General features: G+C 36.4%; 1 protein-coding gene across 6 annotated transcripts in view; it reads right to left on the reverse strand.

Moving 5' to 3' along the window:
* LOC138722026 (solute carrier family 12 member 7-like) overlaps window positions 1–17,731 on the reverse strand; it is a 72,356-nt gene that overhangs the window by 22,683 nt on the left and 31,942 nt on the right. For all 6 annotated transcript variants that reach the window (XM_069859723.1, XM_069859727.1, XM_069859726.1 and 3 more), the window contains exons 7-16: window positions 17,349–17,590; window positions 15,994–16,205; window positions 13,972–14,139; window positions 12,510–12,608; window positions 11,777–11,834; window positions 9,298–9,472; window positions 5,990–6,108; window positions 3,924–4,022; window positions 2,729–2,848; window positions 627–731 (exon numbers count right to left, since the gene is read on the reverse strand). In XM_069859723.1, the coding sequence (XP_069715824.1) occupies window positions 627–731; window positions 2,729–2,848; window positions 3,924–4,022; window positions 5,990–6,108; window positions 9,298–9,472; window positions 11,777–11,834; window positions 12,510–12,608; window positions 13,972–14,139; window positions 15,994–16,205; window positions 17,349–17,590 (1,397 nt within the window). The remainder of the gene's footprint in view (window positions 1–626; window positions 732–2,728; window positions 2,849–3,923; window positions 4,023–5,989; window positions 6,109–9,297; window positions 9,473–11,776; window positions 11,835–12,509; window positions 12,609–13,971; window positions 14,140–15,993; window positions 16,206–17,348; window positions 17,591–17,731) is intronic.

Below are 17,731 nucleotides of genomic sequence, written 5' to 3' on the forward strand. Positions count from 1 at the left end.
GTAATTTTTTGTGACAACTTTGAGGAAAAACAATAGTTTAACAAGTAAAAAAAATATATTGCAAAAATAGTGTTGGACATTTAACATACAATCAGACAGCAAATGTGAAACTTTCGTTTAATGATATCTAAGTAATTCAGAAAGTGTTACTATTACACGAAGCTGTACAAAAAAGACTGCCACAAAAAATGGAATTTAAACGAATAATGGATCCTCTGAATATTTATACAGTGAATGTCATAAGGAACATATATAGAAGCAAAAAAAACCCAAACCAACTCAGGGAATTACAGCATTTCTTATCTAGAGACAGATTTAACAATAATGATACCTTTCTTTGAATATGAAAATCTATAATCAAGCATTACAATTCTTCTACACTCTGGAGAACGATGCCATCACTAGATTTAATTTCAAGTAATTTTGAACATATTCCTAGAAAAGTTGATTATATAAGTCATGTTCTCTTGCAATAAAATAATACTATTGCAATGACATTATTGCCATGCCCAAGTTAAAACTACTTTAACGGTAAATTTCACTTTGGCCATTAGCTTTACCAGCCATATTCCCAAGAGTTCTATATATTTCAGGAATTATGTGACTTTGGAAGGTGTAGGACTTACCTCCAATTCTTGGTGTGAGGAGGACCATCTTCAACACGAAGCAAAGCATAGCGAGCTGCATTCAGAGACAGTCCTCGTATTCCATCACCCCATTCTTTTTCCGCTCTTCAAAGCGCAGAAGAGATTCAATTAACAAGGACCCATTTATGTAGACAAATTCAGTACATTCTCTCATATGAGTGACAATGAGCATAAAAATAAACATTTTTGGGCATGAATCCATTCAAAACTCATCTTGCAGTTTTCAATCAAGAATGAAGACTAACCAAGATGAAGCAGTCTCAGGTTCCTTCAAGAGAGCTATTTATTATCACCTATTTTAGTCATACTTCACATGTTTTTTTGTAATCACAAGAGCTACTTAACCACGTTCTAAGCACTGGAATAAATAAGTGAGTGCTACTTAAAAGGAATTCTTTTAAAATATCAAATTGAAAAGTGAAATTTGACTTTGCATAGATGAGTGCAGTTTGGATCTTCCCCTCCAACACCACCACAGCTTTCTCCACTTCCTTTCCTTCCCAGCTTCTCTGCCAGATGAGACTAAAGCTTTATCAGTCCTCCCGATCTACTTTCAATCTCCCCACACTATCCACTTCTCTTTCTTCCAATACAAAGCTACGTTACATGGCAGATGGCCAACCAAATAAGAAAGAGGTGGTAGACTAATGCATTATTTTCCTTTTTTGGGGCTTCTACTATGGCAAGTGATCCATCTTCCTTACCTTTGCTCCCTCTTCTTTCCACCTGTGAATTCTCACTGAGCTTTGTTAATTCTAGCCCTCTTCTAAAACGCTGATGATATAAGCTAAACTGAACTCAAAAGCTATTAAAATGTACCCTGACAGACAGCACAATAATGCAAGTTTCTTTTACTTAGTTATTCAAAAATAAAACTAAAATTTAAGATTTTCTCCAGACAGAAGTTTTTAGAACTCTTCTGGGCAAGTTTCCCCCCACTGCCACATCAAATCCTGCATGTGCAAATGCAAGGAGAAAACAAGCTACGATTCTGCAAAAAAATAATCTGTTTCTATAGAATACCCTATGTGTGCTGGCTACGTCTCAACATCTCTACAGTCTTTATATGAATTTGAATGTACATACAATTTGATGTATGTGCATACCTGCATAACTACATATGCATAAAAAGGAGAACTGCTATCATCTGATCTGACTTTCTGGCAAAACCAGGCGAATTTATTTCCCTGTTATTAACCCCGTAAATGGAGCTGTTGTAATCCAGGAAAGCTTCTAATCTGGAAAATAGAGAACTCAGAAGCTGGATCAATTTATATCAACTGATCCACTTAAGATCTGTGCTTAACCACTAATCAAAACAAGTCTCACTTCAATTTCCCACTCCAAAATCTTACTATGTTTCTTGACTAGAATCTTCCAGTATTTGCTGTCTTTTCTTAGAAAGGGAAAGCACACATTGCTGATCACAATCACCTGTAGTGTTTGGATATTTTGCTCAGCTGTTTTTTTTTCTGGTTGCTTGTTTTGGGAGGGTGGAGTGTTCATTTGTTTTTTTTTTCCTTTATGAACTCAGCATGCTCCTTAAGTCTCCCGCTTGCACAGTGTTTCTCACTTGTAGACCTTGTTAAATGCATACGATGCAAAGTAAGTTGCAATTTAAAGATTATCTAAGCCTTCAGAAAATAGATAACTGGCTCTGGACTGTTTATTATGTTTCATTCTCAGAAGTGCTGATGTCCACACAAGGACATAGAGTTTTGTGGTTTTAGCCCAAAGATAACAGCTAATAATAAAGTAACAGTTTTGTAATAGGTGCTGCTTGATATTAAAAGGTGATGCTCCTAAAGTACTAAAACTTGACACCCTAATCTCTGCTCAAATGAAAATTTTCCAGCCTTATTGGTTTTTATTTTGATTAGTCCTGGCTGTTGAGATGATTGGAACAGAACTTCCAGAGAAATTAGATCCTAAAAACTTAGAATCCTTATGGACAGGATCTCATCTTGTTTCAAGGAATATTCTTTAATTCTATTACTTCTGTTCTATCTATTGTATGCAAAAGTGCTTTTTGCTGCATGTTAAAACATTAAATATAGAATAAATAAGATATATGGTCTTACCCTCTATATTCTATGTATTTGTATATACATCCTGCGATTAGCATGGCAATCAAAGCATAGTACCAAGAGCAAATGAACATCAAGGCAAGACATAAACTCATCCCCAGGAATGAGAGAGTCCTAAAAGAAACCATTTTTTTCCATTTTTTTAAATAGGCATGCAAATGTTCTACAAAGTCAATTCCTTATTTAAGTTAACTTCCAGAAAAGCCTTTTTTCAAAGGGCATTTCATAACTAATATATAAATAAAAATAAATTGTCCCAATTTTAGTTTGTAAAAAACCAAATTATTACATTCTGCGTCTTTGTGTGACATAAATAATACAATTGAACCAGATATAAAATTAGATTTACTACATTTGACGGTTCTGAAATCCTACCAGTCCCTCCAAGGAAGGTCAGTTTCAAAAATACACAACCATCACTTACTTACTCTTCATTTAAATTTAAGTTAAAAAGATTCTCAAACAATACTAAAGAAAATTATGTTACTGCCACCAAAACCAGTTGATCAGTTTAAATTAAATTTGACTCAGTTATATTCTCCATTGCTGTTGCGGCCTGCCTCTTAAGCAAGAATACAGGACAGTAGATGAGAATATAGAAAACAATCTTTCAAAGGCTACATGGAAAAAGGCTACATGGATGTGAGCTGAAAAAGTTACGGAAGCATTTCCACATTATAGGTTATATGCCTGGTTTACCCACACTATTATTCAAGATATATGTATGTCAGCTGAGAACTGGACAGTTTTGTGAATACTTTTACTCATGTACAACACCCCAGATTTCTCCCCATTTCCAAATCAGAGCTAGCCTCACTAGTCTGCAGACACTGTCAGTACAAACTTGTTTCGTACTTGCTTTCTACCTGTTCTGAGGACATCAATATAAATGTAGTTTGTCTAAAAGAACAACAGTTGTTCTTTCATGCTTGACTTAGCCAAAATGAGACTCCATTTCCACTCAAAAAATAAAGTTCTATCCCATTTCTGGCATTCCAACACCTACTTTAGCTAAAAATGATGATGTGGTCACACAGTGAGTCAGTTGGCTCACTGATCTCTCTGGGAAGAATATAAAAAAGAGATGTTTACAAACTCTGCTGCTGCCCATGCCACAACCCCTTCAACATTTAATTTTCACTCAGTTCTTTAAAAGGAAAAATAATAAGCAACTCTTGCATCTACCTACCAATGGTAATACTTGAAACGAGGTCTCCAGTTCGGAGTTCGTAAAAGTGTTTGAACTGCACAAGCCAGATTTACAAACATATAGCACATAAGAAAAAACCTGTTGAGAAAAAGAACATTTTCTAACAGGAAATTAACTACACAGATTTGCATTACAAGGCTGAACACAATTCAAAGACGGGTAGGAACCTGTACACTGTGTTTGCAGTATCCAACGGAACACAAGACCGATAAAATACTTGTAGCATATTAGGCCTCTAAATATGGTATTCGCATAATACAGAGCCTGAAACAAAGATTTTGGAGAAAACGTAGCGAACAACTGATAACCATAGTGTACTGGGTTTGGCTGGGATAGTTAATTCTTCTTCACAGCAGCTCATGTGTCGCTATTATTCTTGCTGCTTTGCCAGCAAACAGCCTTGGGGGAGGGGGCACAGCTGGCACAGCTGACCACAACTGACCAAAGGGAAATACCATAGAACATTAATGATTAATTAATGATTAATTAATTAATGTGATTAATGGCAGCCAGCATGGCTTCACCAGGTGCAAATCCTGTATGACCAACTTAGTGGCTTTTTATGATGGGGTGACTGCAGCAATGGACATGGGTAAACGGATGCATGTGATCTATCTAGACTTCTGTAAAGCCTTTAACACGGTCCCCCACAACATCCTCCCCTCTAAATTGGAGAGGTATGGATTTGATGGGTGGACAGTACAGTGGATAAAAAATTGGTTGGAGGGTTTTATTCAGAGAGTAGTGGTCAATGTCTCAAAGTCCAGATGGAGATCCATGACTAGTGGTGTCCCCCAGGGGTCTGTACTGGGATCAGTGCTATTTAACACCTACATCAATGATACTGACAGCGAGATTGAGTGCACCCTCAACCTTCTCTGCAGGCAGCTCTCAATCAGCAGGTGCAGTTGCCCCCACTGTGTACTGAAAACGGGATTGCCCAGAGGACCAGAAGTAGGGACCCGCAGCTGGGCCTGTGAGAACCTGTTCTCACAAGGCCAAGTGCGAGGTCCTACTCCTGGGTCGGGGCAATCCCCGTTTTCAGTACACAGTGGGGGATGATGTGATTGAGAGCTGCCCTGCAGAGAAGGACTTGATGGTGCTGGTCAATGAGAAGCTCCACATGAGCCGGCAGTGTGTGCTCACAGCCCAGACAGCCAACCATATGCATCAGAAGAAGCATGGCCAGCAGATCGAGGGAAGTGGTTCTGCTCCTCTATTCCTCTCTCGTGAGACCCCATCTGGAGTACTGTGTCCAGTTCTGGAATCCTCAGCATAAGAAGGTTATGGAACTGCTGGAATGGGTCCAGAGGAGGGCTACAAGGATGATCCGAGGGCTGGAGCACCTTCCCTATGAGGACAGGCTGAGAGAGTTGGGCTTGTTCAGCCTGGAGAAGAGAAATCTCTGAGGAGATCTTCTAGCGACCTTCTACTACCTGAAAGGAGCCTACAATAAAGCTGGAGAGGGACTATTCATAAAAGCTTGTGGCAAGAGGACAAGGAGGAAGAGATACAAGCTGGAGAACGGCAGATTTAGACTAGACATTAGGAAGAATTTCTTCACTGAGAGTGATAAGACACTGGAAAAGGTTGCCAAGGGAAGTTGTGGATGCCCCATCCCTGGAGGTGTTTAAGGCCAGGCTGGATGGAGCCTTGGATAACCTGATCTAGCAGCACGTCCCTTCTCAGAGGGCTTGGAACTTGATGATCTTTAAGGTCCCTTCAAACCCTCATGATTCTATGATTAAACTGTTTTGTCTGTCTCTATTATATGCAATTGAACTAAAATAGCAGGAATTTTCGTTCTAAAAACCAGGTTTCTAAAACTCAAATATATTTTTTTACTAGCATCCACGCTTTTTATCCCTAGAAATTAGTTCCAGCGAAAACATTCTGTTGTTTCATATTATATCCAGGATAAAACAGGAATATAACTTGTTAGAAGACAAAGTCTAGCATGAACTATTTCAAAAAGAAAAATCATTACCCACTTAATTTAAAAAAAACCCCACTACTTAAACACAAAACATCACATTCATACTTACATTGAAAGAATTGGTGCTACGCTATCCAATGAGGCTATCAAAATTCCTGTTTCACAGATACCAGCAGTGAGGAGCAGAGCCCAAGTTGGTTCTCCATTTGCTTTTCCATGACCAAATACCTAGTTCAATTCAAGTAAACAGTAAGATTAGGGACGGCTGTTCATTACACAGTTACAAAATATGGCACAGATTGTGAACTAACTATAACTGGCATCAACAATAGTCAGTAGTTCCAAAAGAAAATTAAGCAGTCTTGATGCAATTTATACTACAAAAAGCCAAAAAAGAACTGCAAAAACACACATTTCCAATATGAAGCATGTTTACTAAAATAAGCAACAATTACATAATATTAAAGTACTATCGCAGTTGCAACTGAAATAATTTTAGAGTAACTTTGAATCCATATTCAGCAGATTTATACTTAGTCTGTATAAAGCTAATATAGTTTAGGGCAGTATTTTCTTGTAACTTACAAAATAGGCATCAACTTAGTATTTATGAATATAAATACTGTCTTTTATGAATTTATTATATATTTATTATTTATGAATATGAATACTGATCTAAGAGGACTTAGTTAAGACTATGATCCTGCACGGAGCCCTACCAAAAATAATTTTGCAAATGGTAATTTCCTTTGGGGAGAATTCTAGCCAGCTATACTGGTGATATATGTCTAAGTGCCTCACTGGAAGTTTCAGCCATATTTATTCTCTTCCATATTCCTCCACACAAATATCGAGACTAGACCCACACTCTCCTTTTCCATGTCTATGTTCTTCATCTCACTCATTCATCATACTGTTTTCTTCTTCCTCTAGCTTCTTGTCATACAGTCTCATTCCTTTACATTAAAATGCCATTTTTTCTGCTCGTTTCACATCTTTTGTTTTCTTAACATCTTTTGTTTTCTTTCACATCTTTTTGTTTTCTTGTCTTTGCATTAATTGCCTTGCATTCACCTTCTTGATTGTCCATGTGGCAGCTATGTCACTCCAAAACCGCAAGCACTTTTTCAAGGATGCCCTTTCCCTCACCTCCCAAACCATGTAAACTTTTTCCTTCTGATTCTTCATTCCTTTCAAACCTAACCCTTACAAGACAGAATCATACTGCCACCCTCTCACCAAGTACCAAATCTTTACTTCAGGCAAATGTGAAATTTTTCATTTATCTCTCTCAATACAACTCAGCATTTACAACCCCTTCCCACTCACAAGTCAAACTCTATCACAATTCTGCCCAGCTGACTTGGTTTATTTGCTTCTGTTACAGATATAGACCTTGCATGACAAGGAACACGCCACTGCTCTCAGCTTTAAAAACAAGCAGCATTACATTTGATATTCTTGCACATCCTCCTCAAGTGCTGCTGGCAGAATATTCAGGCAGCAGAAGGACTGCAGGAGCAGTAGCTGCTGTCTTTTTAACTTGTTTACTTCTGGATTAATTAATCCGCCTTTTAGATCCTGCTCCCAATACTGATACTACTGTCCCATTCTTCCCTGAGACCAAGAGAAGGGAAGGACCTAAGCAAAAAGATCAAGTATATAGCCCTACGGAGAACTAGGCACTAGCAGACAGACCCAAGAAACATCAGCAGTAGAATGGAACCATTCCGCCATTAAAAACTAAAAAGGAAGTTGGCAACAGCAGTATGATCTGCCCTTTAAAAAAAGAAAAAGAGCAAACAAAGAAAAAAAAACCCCACAACCATAAAAAACCCCCACCAGCACACAACCCACCTCCCCAAAGCCATTGGAGTTACTTCTTCAATTTTGCTTTGCTTCTCATCATTTCCAATCACTTCCTTTAATCCATTCCCCTCTCCATACAAGTCCTTTTCTCTCTTATTTTCCCATTCCCACATATTCTGCCCATCTCCCTCCTCCTCAGACGCTTCCCCTCCAACCCCACTCAAATCATCCAGCTAACCCATTATTCATAATAATCCTAGGCATATCCCAGATGAAGAATGTTCTCCACATCAATGTGTTGACCATTGCAGGCATTCTCCAAGCTCAGGAATCAAACCAAGCTGCTGCGCTTCCTCACTGAAGTATGAGCTGCTGCTATTCCTCACTGAAGACAGATTAGAGATATCTCTGAATAGAATCTAAATTATTCACCAAGAGTAATAACTCATCCTTAGCACAACATACTATACTGTCCACAGATGTGAGACAATGACATAAACCACACATGTGATCAAAACTGCAGAGGTCAATGTGGGTAAAATAGAGAATGCTCAAACATAAGTTTGGTCACATAACTTTAGTTATTAAAATAATGATATAAACTTCCCAGAGGGAGATATAAAAACAGAACAAGTGCTCCAAATCATCCTCAGGATGACTTTCAGTACAGACCAGTCTATTCTCCTAAATTCAGCCCTAGATACCTTCAGTGTCTGTGCTATCTAAAATTTATTTCTGTGCTAAATTTGACAATTGTCACCTAACTCAGTTCCCAAAATATTCAAAGTTACTCAAACATACTCCTGGTGTTTATGAAGAACAGGTTCAAGCATAGGTTATCATTGTGCTGTGCAACTGTTGGCTATTCTTGACAATTAGATGTAAGTTTTCAAACGCCATGCTTCACCACAGGTTTCACAGCTTTGCTCTCCAGACATTGTATTCTGGAATTTTATTTATTTATTTTTAACTCAAGTCTGGTTGTCTAGTTTTTACAGATGAGGTCAGCGATTGTGTTAAATATCTTTTAGCAAGTTTTTTTTTCTTCTTCTGTTCGCGAATTCCCTCCCTCACTCCCTTCAAGAGGAAAAAAAAAAAGATTTTTTTTTTAATTTTAAAAGCATGCACAGGGATGCCAGAACAACATTAATGTTTGGAGTCATCGGATAGAATTCTATCGCTACATCTTTTTTGTCTTCATTTAGCTTATAAAGATGAATAAAAATTTGAACGGTATCTCTGTGATATGAGAAGTATCACACAGCTCCATAGTGAGACTACATCAACTCTGTTCACAAATAGAAGTCGTAAACAGCCAGGAGTCAAGAAGTTCAGTTGTTACTTTCTTCTTAGTTCATTAATTTCCATTTATAGAAGACACATTCTCAGTTTTGAGCCACTAATGTCTATGAACAAAAATAACTGAATTGCATTGCACAGAAATATTCCAAATTCAAACTTTGTCCTGCTTGATCTATTATCGCACATAATTAGAACTAAGCTCCAAATCTTTTCTTCCCATTCTAAAGGAACAGCAGAAATTATTACTTTTCTGGTGTGTCAAAATAAGCCATATTTGAAGTACTGTAAAGTAAAAAAAGATCTCACTTGAAGAAATGGTACAATGCCATCTCTTGCAATGGCCTGCAACAGACGGGGTGCACCCGTGAGACTCTGGAGACCAGCACCACATGTTGAAAAGAATGAACCAATCACAATAACCCATGGAGAAGGCCAGGCCAGTGTACCAACCACTAGATTTCCATTAACTGCTTCTCCAAACCTTAGGGAACAGGAGAGGAAAAAAAAAAAGAAAAAGAAAAATCAGCAGGCATTGAAATAACTTGTACTCTAGCTGCAACACTCATATTTCAATCTTTTTGGACAAAAGCACTTTTCAATAACAAACACCATGTCATAGCACACACTATAGGATTTCCTAACCCAATTTTGCTTTATTATTCTGTTGTTTCAAAGAAAATATAATATAACTGATTCATCATAAGTTCTGCCTCTAAGCAGACAGACACCATTTATCAGGCGTCTCGGAAAACTTTTCAGAATTAGCAGCAACAGCAGAAGTATTTACATACGCATCCTTAAGATCCTTGTGACTGCTAGGAACTAGATTGCAGCAGTCTGTTCTACAAGTAATACAGGTATACCCTGGGGCATAAGCTGGAGATTCGCAAAACTAAGTATTGGCCTTTTAAGTAAATAGAGAAGCTACTAGATAAAACCACCTCAAGTTATCCACATGCCTTCCAAATGTCATGCTATCTAATGTAATTTTTAAATGACAATGGCAAACAAGCAGGCAGAAGTCAGGAAGAGGTGCTTTCGTTACAGACCTGAGTGTCCCATCCACTGCTGTTGCTTTTTGCCTGCTGTTGCTTTTCATGGACATCTTTGGTAAACTAAAAAACAGGTTCCTTACGTCCCTTCCCAAACTGATGTTTTTGTTTTAAAAGCAAGCAAAATTCTGGCAGTCAACTTTGTTTTGTTAGTAAGCAGCCAAAAAAAAAAATTTAAGACTGTCTACACTATGATAGCATAATTATTTTTAAAATGTTGTCAGGTTTTTCAAAGTAAACACCAGAGAAAAGAAATGGCTACAGACTAAGAAAAATTAAATACTTTCTCTCTTTTCAGACCTGGTTTTAAACACAGTCAAGAAGCACAGTAAACAGGTGAATATAATAAGCTTGGATGCACGGCTATATACTGCTTTCAGCAGATGGCAAAAAGAGAAAACATTATTTAAAAATATATGAGAAGAAACATTATGTTTCTATGACAACATTTATACAGCTGCACATTCATCCTTGACTCAAATTCTTCCAACGTTCGTGTTTTAATTAAATATGGGGGAGGAACAACTTGAAAAGATGAAAGACACACTGAAAGATGTACAGCCTACTTTTCCCTGATGTCAGATATGGCAATCCACAATAAAGGAAAAAAAAAAGAAAACAAAGCCCAAACAGTCTTTAAACTGGATCAAACCCCGTACATTTTACTGTTACATTGGATTTCAGCCAAATAAGAACTGGCAGCAAAGTAAATGAAAGAACATAGATTCAATGCTCTTGTTACAATGCATCCTGCTCTAGTGAGGTATCACCTGCATTCACAGGTGGCAACATTATTTTACTTTCTTCTACTTTCAAAGTCTGTAGATATTGACTCTGCATTAATTTATAAATTATAATTCAGAATGCATTTACTATTTCTTAAGCATCAGCTTGAATGGGTTTGTATATTTACTTCAAAGAAAAAAAAATGAAATTTTCACAGATGCAGCAATATCATTTTAAAGTAAAAGTGATCCCCTGCTGTTTCTTGTAGTAGCTTTGATTAGAATCCAGCTTTTAACTTATAGTTCTCCTTCTAGACTAAAAGACTGTGTTTTGAAATACATTATCCCAGTATCGTCTCCATCAGCTTCCAAACAATACCCCAGTGCCACTGCTTTGTCACCAAAAACTAACTTGGGCCTTAGTAGAAAAGAGAACCAGACACTACTACAGAAACAAACATGAAGCCTGCCAATAGATACATCCTAGTCAAGTCAACGTATCCCAAGGCAGCAATATATCAAAATCTGGAGATTCTGTTCATGCTTATCTCCATTACATTCACTCTCTTCAAGACTCATATTGTCTCTTGAATATCTTCAGGCAATTACATGGATGAAAATCGACATGACATGTCAGTTGATGACAACCGATATTTTGAAACCTATAGTAGTCGTATATCTAGTGGAAATTATAGACCTGATTGTGTATTGCAGCCTCTCTCATGACCTCTCCTTATCATATAATTGTCAAAAACCTTTTTCTGCCTTTGTTCCTCAGAAGCATATTACTCCCCCCCTAAAGCAATACTAGTTCCCATACCCCCACCCATCAGCTCCAAAACTAGTAATTGTGATTTACTTTCTCAAGAACATTTTATTAGAGACAGTCCCACTTCAGATTTATTTTGGATTCTGATTGTGCTTCTTGAAGGGATACAACCCAATAACCTGACCAGCTCTTGCAACCCATGATCACACATACTACCTGTAAAACTGAATACGACTTACTTATCTCTTAAAATCACACCTTCTATACAGGCACCAAACAACACTATACAGGACAGATCTGTTATTGAGACTGAAGGAAGATTACACTATAAAAATATACACAGAGAAAATACACATTTTTTCATCTAGGGATTAAATTCCATGTCCATGGAAATGAAGGGGGTTGGTGTGTTATTTTGATTGCCCTTGCTGTCCTGTGGGTTTTCTTTTAATTCATCCCCACTACAACTTTTTAGTTTATGTTCTGGATCCACAACTGCATTTGATGCAGTTATTCATGAATTATTGGAAGTAGCCAGCACATCATCCACCAGAACAGATATGCTCTCACACAAATAAGAATTTGTGTCTTCTAGGTATTGAAGGACTACGAATTTCTGTTGGTGGTAGTTTGTTTTAAAACTTTCACTGGTTATGTTGAGTATAACAAAAAAGCATTCTACCAACTGAAGCATGGTGCTAAAAACCTTTACATCACAGAACTAAAAACATGAACCATATCTTGGAATTTGAAGCACTAAGAATATAGAATATATAAAATTTTTTATACATAAAATAAAATTGTATGCATTATAATATAGTGTTTGTATTTTAGACAAATATAAAACATTTCTGTTGAGATTTCTTTCATTTTATACTTGGGCAACTCCAATTATTTCAATAATAAAAACCTATACTGCTACACCTACAGAATGCTCATTAGGATTAAAAAAAGTAACAGCATAAAGGATACAAATAAAAGACGTAGTTGAAATAGCCAATATTGTTCCAGTAGGAATAGATTTCTGCGCATCCTTAAGATCGCCAGATCTGTTTGAACCTGCCATAATACCTTAAAAAGAGATCAAATTTACATGTCATAAAACCAACTGATACTACCTCCATGTAGGTAACTAACAGAATAGGAACATTAAACTTAAAGACTGATTTAATACATCATTACCAATGAAGTAGGCAACAAAACATGTATAATTCTGCACAAATCCTCAATTTATAGTTCCATTTTATTCAGAAATCTATGTTACCACCTACAGTTACTGAACAAATCCCAGAAAGCTCAGGAAAGACATAGATAAAGTGAAAATGTTTTTCAAATATAACTTCAGAATCATTTTTAAAATATGGAAATGTTCTGAAATAGCAAAATGTTCCGGATAGAAGTTATCAACTGATGGGGATTTTAGCCAGTGTGATCAAACCTTCTATGAAATATACAATATATAATAAATCAATAAACAAAACAAGAAAAATATAAAAACTAAAAAAAAAAAGGTGCAGGCAGAAAGAAACGTGGTTAGGAAATCATATGCACACATTCCTGTGGGTCTAATAAGAGAACAAAAAATATTTTCTAGCATACACTGTGACAGGGGGAGGGGGAAAAAAAAATAAATCATACAATAACTAGCTTAGCTACCTTTCCTGCCCAGTCCACTGTTGGAGGCAAAACCATAGAAACTAATATCAACACTTCCAGTGCAAAAGCATTGTCAAACTTGAACAATGAAACCCTACCCACAGGCTCAGATATGATGAGTTGTTGATAAAAGAGCCTGAAGAAGAGAAATTGGAACAGTGGGGGACAAGGATATGAAGAGACACCTCCACCTGGTATTCTACCAGCAAACACTGCTGCAACTTTGCATCAGAGTTCAGTTTTGTTACTTGATATTACAATTGCTTGAGCTGGGACTTTTGAAGAAAGAGGTCTCTGGTTATCTCAGCCAAGTGTGACCTGAGGAAAATGATACACAAGTAATCTAACCTTTAATCTTGACAAAAAAAATTCCCACACTAGTTATAGTTGGGAAAATATATTGCACATTTAAACAAATGACAGGCAGCTCACAGCTTGAATAGCTGAAACAACCATCTTAATAATCAGCTCTTCTCCCATGCATTTGAGATTAAAATATTATAATGGTATATCTCTTATTTGGACATGCATTTAGTAACACATGGCGCTTTTGCTTTATTTCCAGACAGAGAAAATAAGCAAAAAATCAGTTTAAGTTCTAAGTCTTATAATCCCCTAAAAATGACCAGCTACCAGCTATGTTTCTTCACCACCAAAAAGCATTACATACATAAAAATTGGACATACAGACTAGCAATATCATGTGTCATCAATAAACATTGACACACAGAAAATAATTTTCTTTCAGCTGTAAGTCAAGAAAAGTAGTTTTGTCTACCTGTCACAGATGGGAAATAAATTCCTACAAGCATCGTGAAGTAGGTCATTATGTCTGTAAAAACATAAGGGAATCCACTCGTTTTTGTCTCTTCTGATCCAGCAACTGATGGCTGATCTTTTTTCTCAACTATGGATCCTTTTTCTGAATAAGTACTCCACAGATTATCTACAAGGGAGAAAAATAAGAACTACTGTAATCTCTCTGTTTCAGGACATTAAGTAGAGAAAATACAATAATCACAGGAATTGGAATGTTCTTTCTTACACAAACATCATGATGTTTCCCAACATTTCCTTATAAAGCCAGAAATGCAGCAGCAATACCATCAATACCAATTGTAACTGGTGTACATTCTCACTGTACGCCAGTACACTGCAGTAGTGTATGGGTTGCATCGTACAAGATTTTCTCTTCCATTAAAGAAAGATTTAGTTACAGAATTCAAATATTTGTAGTACGTCCACTTACACTGCACAGACATATAGCTGTATTACAGGATGTACTGTGAAAAAATAAGGAAACTTATCTCCAGGTTCAGGCAAACTTAGCATATACTCAGATTACATTTGTGAAAGCACTGGTTGTGCCCCTTGACAAGATGGCGAGAATATTTAATACTGATTCTGATTTTAAAATAGGCAAGTTGTCATATCACATCTGAGGAACTAATGTAGATACTCTCTCACCCTGTCAAAGAGTCAAAAAATTTTACACCACAGAGATAAACTCCACTGGTCTATTTTCAGCCATACAGCAAAACCTAGTACAGTATTCTAAACCTTCACCATATCAAAAGGCTACCCTGACTGAAATAGGAGATTGACTTTGAATCTTCATAAATGGCTAGAGTAGTTATATCCAGCTTTGTAACAGTTGGTAAGCATACGGGGAGGCATGCATAAGAAACACAAGACAACTGAATAAAGATTAAAAGGAAAGTAAGTATTAATTGCTACAGAATGTGTCAGTTCATTCAAATGAAGAGGAACAATAAATTGATCTAGAGATAAAACCAAAGCCATAAAAAATAAAAGTTCATTCAAAGATATGTTAATCAGTGAACAGAACCAGAGCACATTTTTCCAAAAGAAGAAGAAATTAGTACTGTCTTGAAATGTCAAAACGAAAACAGCAGTGTAAAGCTTACATTGTAGCAAAAAATTACAGATACAGTTGTCTTCTGAGCTGGGGAAGGAAATGTAAAAATATTCAGGCAAAACTATAAATGTGTGTGCGGCAAGTTAGAAATACATAGAACAAACCCTAAGTCATATTTCTCATAAGAAATATTTAAATAAAACAGAACTTAATTTTCCATTGAGGAAACAGGTTTTTTTAAAACATCCTAATATATGTTCAAAGAAGCCTATGCTTCATTCAGTATCTTTTTATGTACTTGTTCATTTTGTATTAGACATTTTAAAATGAATGCCCAGAAACATTCATTGCTTGTATAAACTACAATACCTTATATGTTCAAAACCAACTTAGGATGCAATGCAATTGGAATCTCAAGCTGCCACAGCTGTGCAGGAATGTGAAAAGAATCTACACACTTTATAGAACACCTGTCCAAATTCTAGACTGAAAATTAGAAAGACTGCTTTTCTCCAAACCCATTGCTAACTTGCTATATCACCTTAGACAAGCTACAGGACTTGATTCCTCAATGCATCACCTGTAAAATGGAATCAGGTTCTCCCTCAGGACAGTTTGAGAATGTACTTATGAAAAGCTTATTGAAATAAGTGTATATGTCATACAAAAAGAGATACAAACAAAACAAACAGAAAAGAGTACCTATAAAAATCCAGAGACCCCCAGATTAAAGCATTTGATACTAAGCTTCTAAAATCAGATAGGAATTGCAAGAGGAGGCATGTTCCAGGTAGCAATCTTTCACACAAACGGATTAGAGCTAAAACAGCAGTGGCAAGTTAGACCAGTACTTTACTGAACAGCTACAGGCCAAATTAATAACACGCAAAAATTTTTCAGTCATTGTGCTTTCAAACTTACCAGTTAGAACTCCACTCATTATTCCCGGAATCCCTTGAATTTCTGTCACATTATTGAGATTAAAGTAGTCATCACATGTAGCATTAAGTGAAGAACTATCACAGAATAGGCGCCACAAAGTTGTAGTCTTTGTTTCATTATTGCTTTCAGTAAATTTGGCACAGACATCGAAACTTCGTTTTGACAACGTACGGTTTCCAAGAAGACAGATTCTATAAGCAAAAAAATAAAACCAGTGATCCTTCAATACAGTGTTGTGCATTAAACTATTTTTTTGTTTATTAGATTTCTTCAGAAATATGTTACTTATATTACCTACCTTATGGCCTACACCTACTAAAACAGTAAAAGGTAAAAATCTTTTACCTATACAAGTGACTAAAAGATTTAAATACTTCCCTGCTGTAAGTTACAGTTTCTTATAAGCTCAATTTTTCTTCAGAAAAGTGTCAATTTTAAACACATTTTTATTTCTGCAATAGAAGACTTCGTATCATTTTATTGTACAGTCCACAAATACTGCTATAATGCTCAATTAGTAACAGAACCATCAACACTTTAGAAGTGCTATGGAATTTGTAAGAATTGCACAGCAAAGGTTAACTTCAGCCCTGTGTAACAGATGCATAACACTTTATAATGCAAGTTACAAGGCTATTCTGCTAACCTGTTAAGCAGTATCACTTTGTTTTCTCTCCAAAGATGCACAGAAACACAAATTATACTGTTAACTGGACAAAAGAAATCTCTACGAGCTAAGAGAGGTACAAGCTAAAGATCTTGAGAAGCAGTACGTCATGTGCGACAACAATAAAATTTTATTTTTATTAACAACAAGGTAGAAAGCCTTCACAAAAATAAGTGTATTTAACCTTTAACGTCTCCATTTTAAGTATGGAGAAATGGAAGTTTCAAAAATTTCCTTATGACAATGACAGTTTGAAAGTATGTTTCTTTCATAACTAGGGTTCATAGCTACAAGTTTTTTGAAGTTTTTACTTTATTCTACAGGATTTTAGTTTCATTCCCTGGATAAAGCAGCTATATTTACTGTCAGCAAAAAACACCTTAATGGTCTTTAAGTGTGGATGGATTAACGGCCAGTAACTAAGTACCAAAGATCATCTTCCAGAGTATGATGTCTTATGAACGATGAGAGAAAGATTTAGATAGGTAACTTGGAATAACAAATGAGCACATAATTCCCTAAAACACACAAAACCTACCATGGAAGCCAATGTGCTTGTACGTTGAAATTTACCTTAAGGCATGAAGTGGTTGCTGTAGCTATTCCCTCCCCCCACTGCCTTTTGTTTGTTTAAGTCACCCACACTACCTTGAGATACGGCACTTACGGAAAGTCAGGTGGGTCAAAAGCAGTCTTAATAACTCCAGCATATATGGCAATGATGGAAAGAATCACACAGGCAAGGAAGACCAGTGCAAGTTTGTTGACATACTTTACTCCCACAAAAACTACTATAGCCATCAGAATGATAATACACGTTCCATAAACTCTCATGTTGTTCAGCATAGCCTCCGTTTCTTCACCAACCTCTTCTGCTCTAAATATTGCAGCACTAGGAGAAATGTATGTCTGCAAGAAACACAGCAAACAATCGTACTTGTAATAACAAACATTTTAGTAAGAAATCATTTACTTGGACTTCTAAATCTAAACTACTATTACAATATTGGTTTTATTCTTTCACAAACCAGTTCAACCAGATGGCATAGG

This window comes from Phaenicophaeus curvirostris, chromosome 6, assembly GCF_032191515.1.
Source record: "Phaenicophaeus curvirostris isolate KB17595 chromosome 6, BPBGC_Pcur_1.0, whole genome shotgun sequence".
In the NCBI taxonomy this organism is placed as follows: Eukaryota; Metazoa; Chordata; class Aves; order Cuculiformes; family Cuculidae; genus Phaenicophaeus; species Phaenicophaeus curvirostris.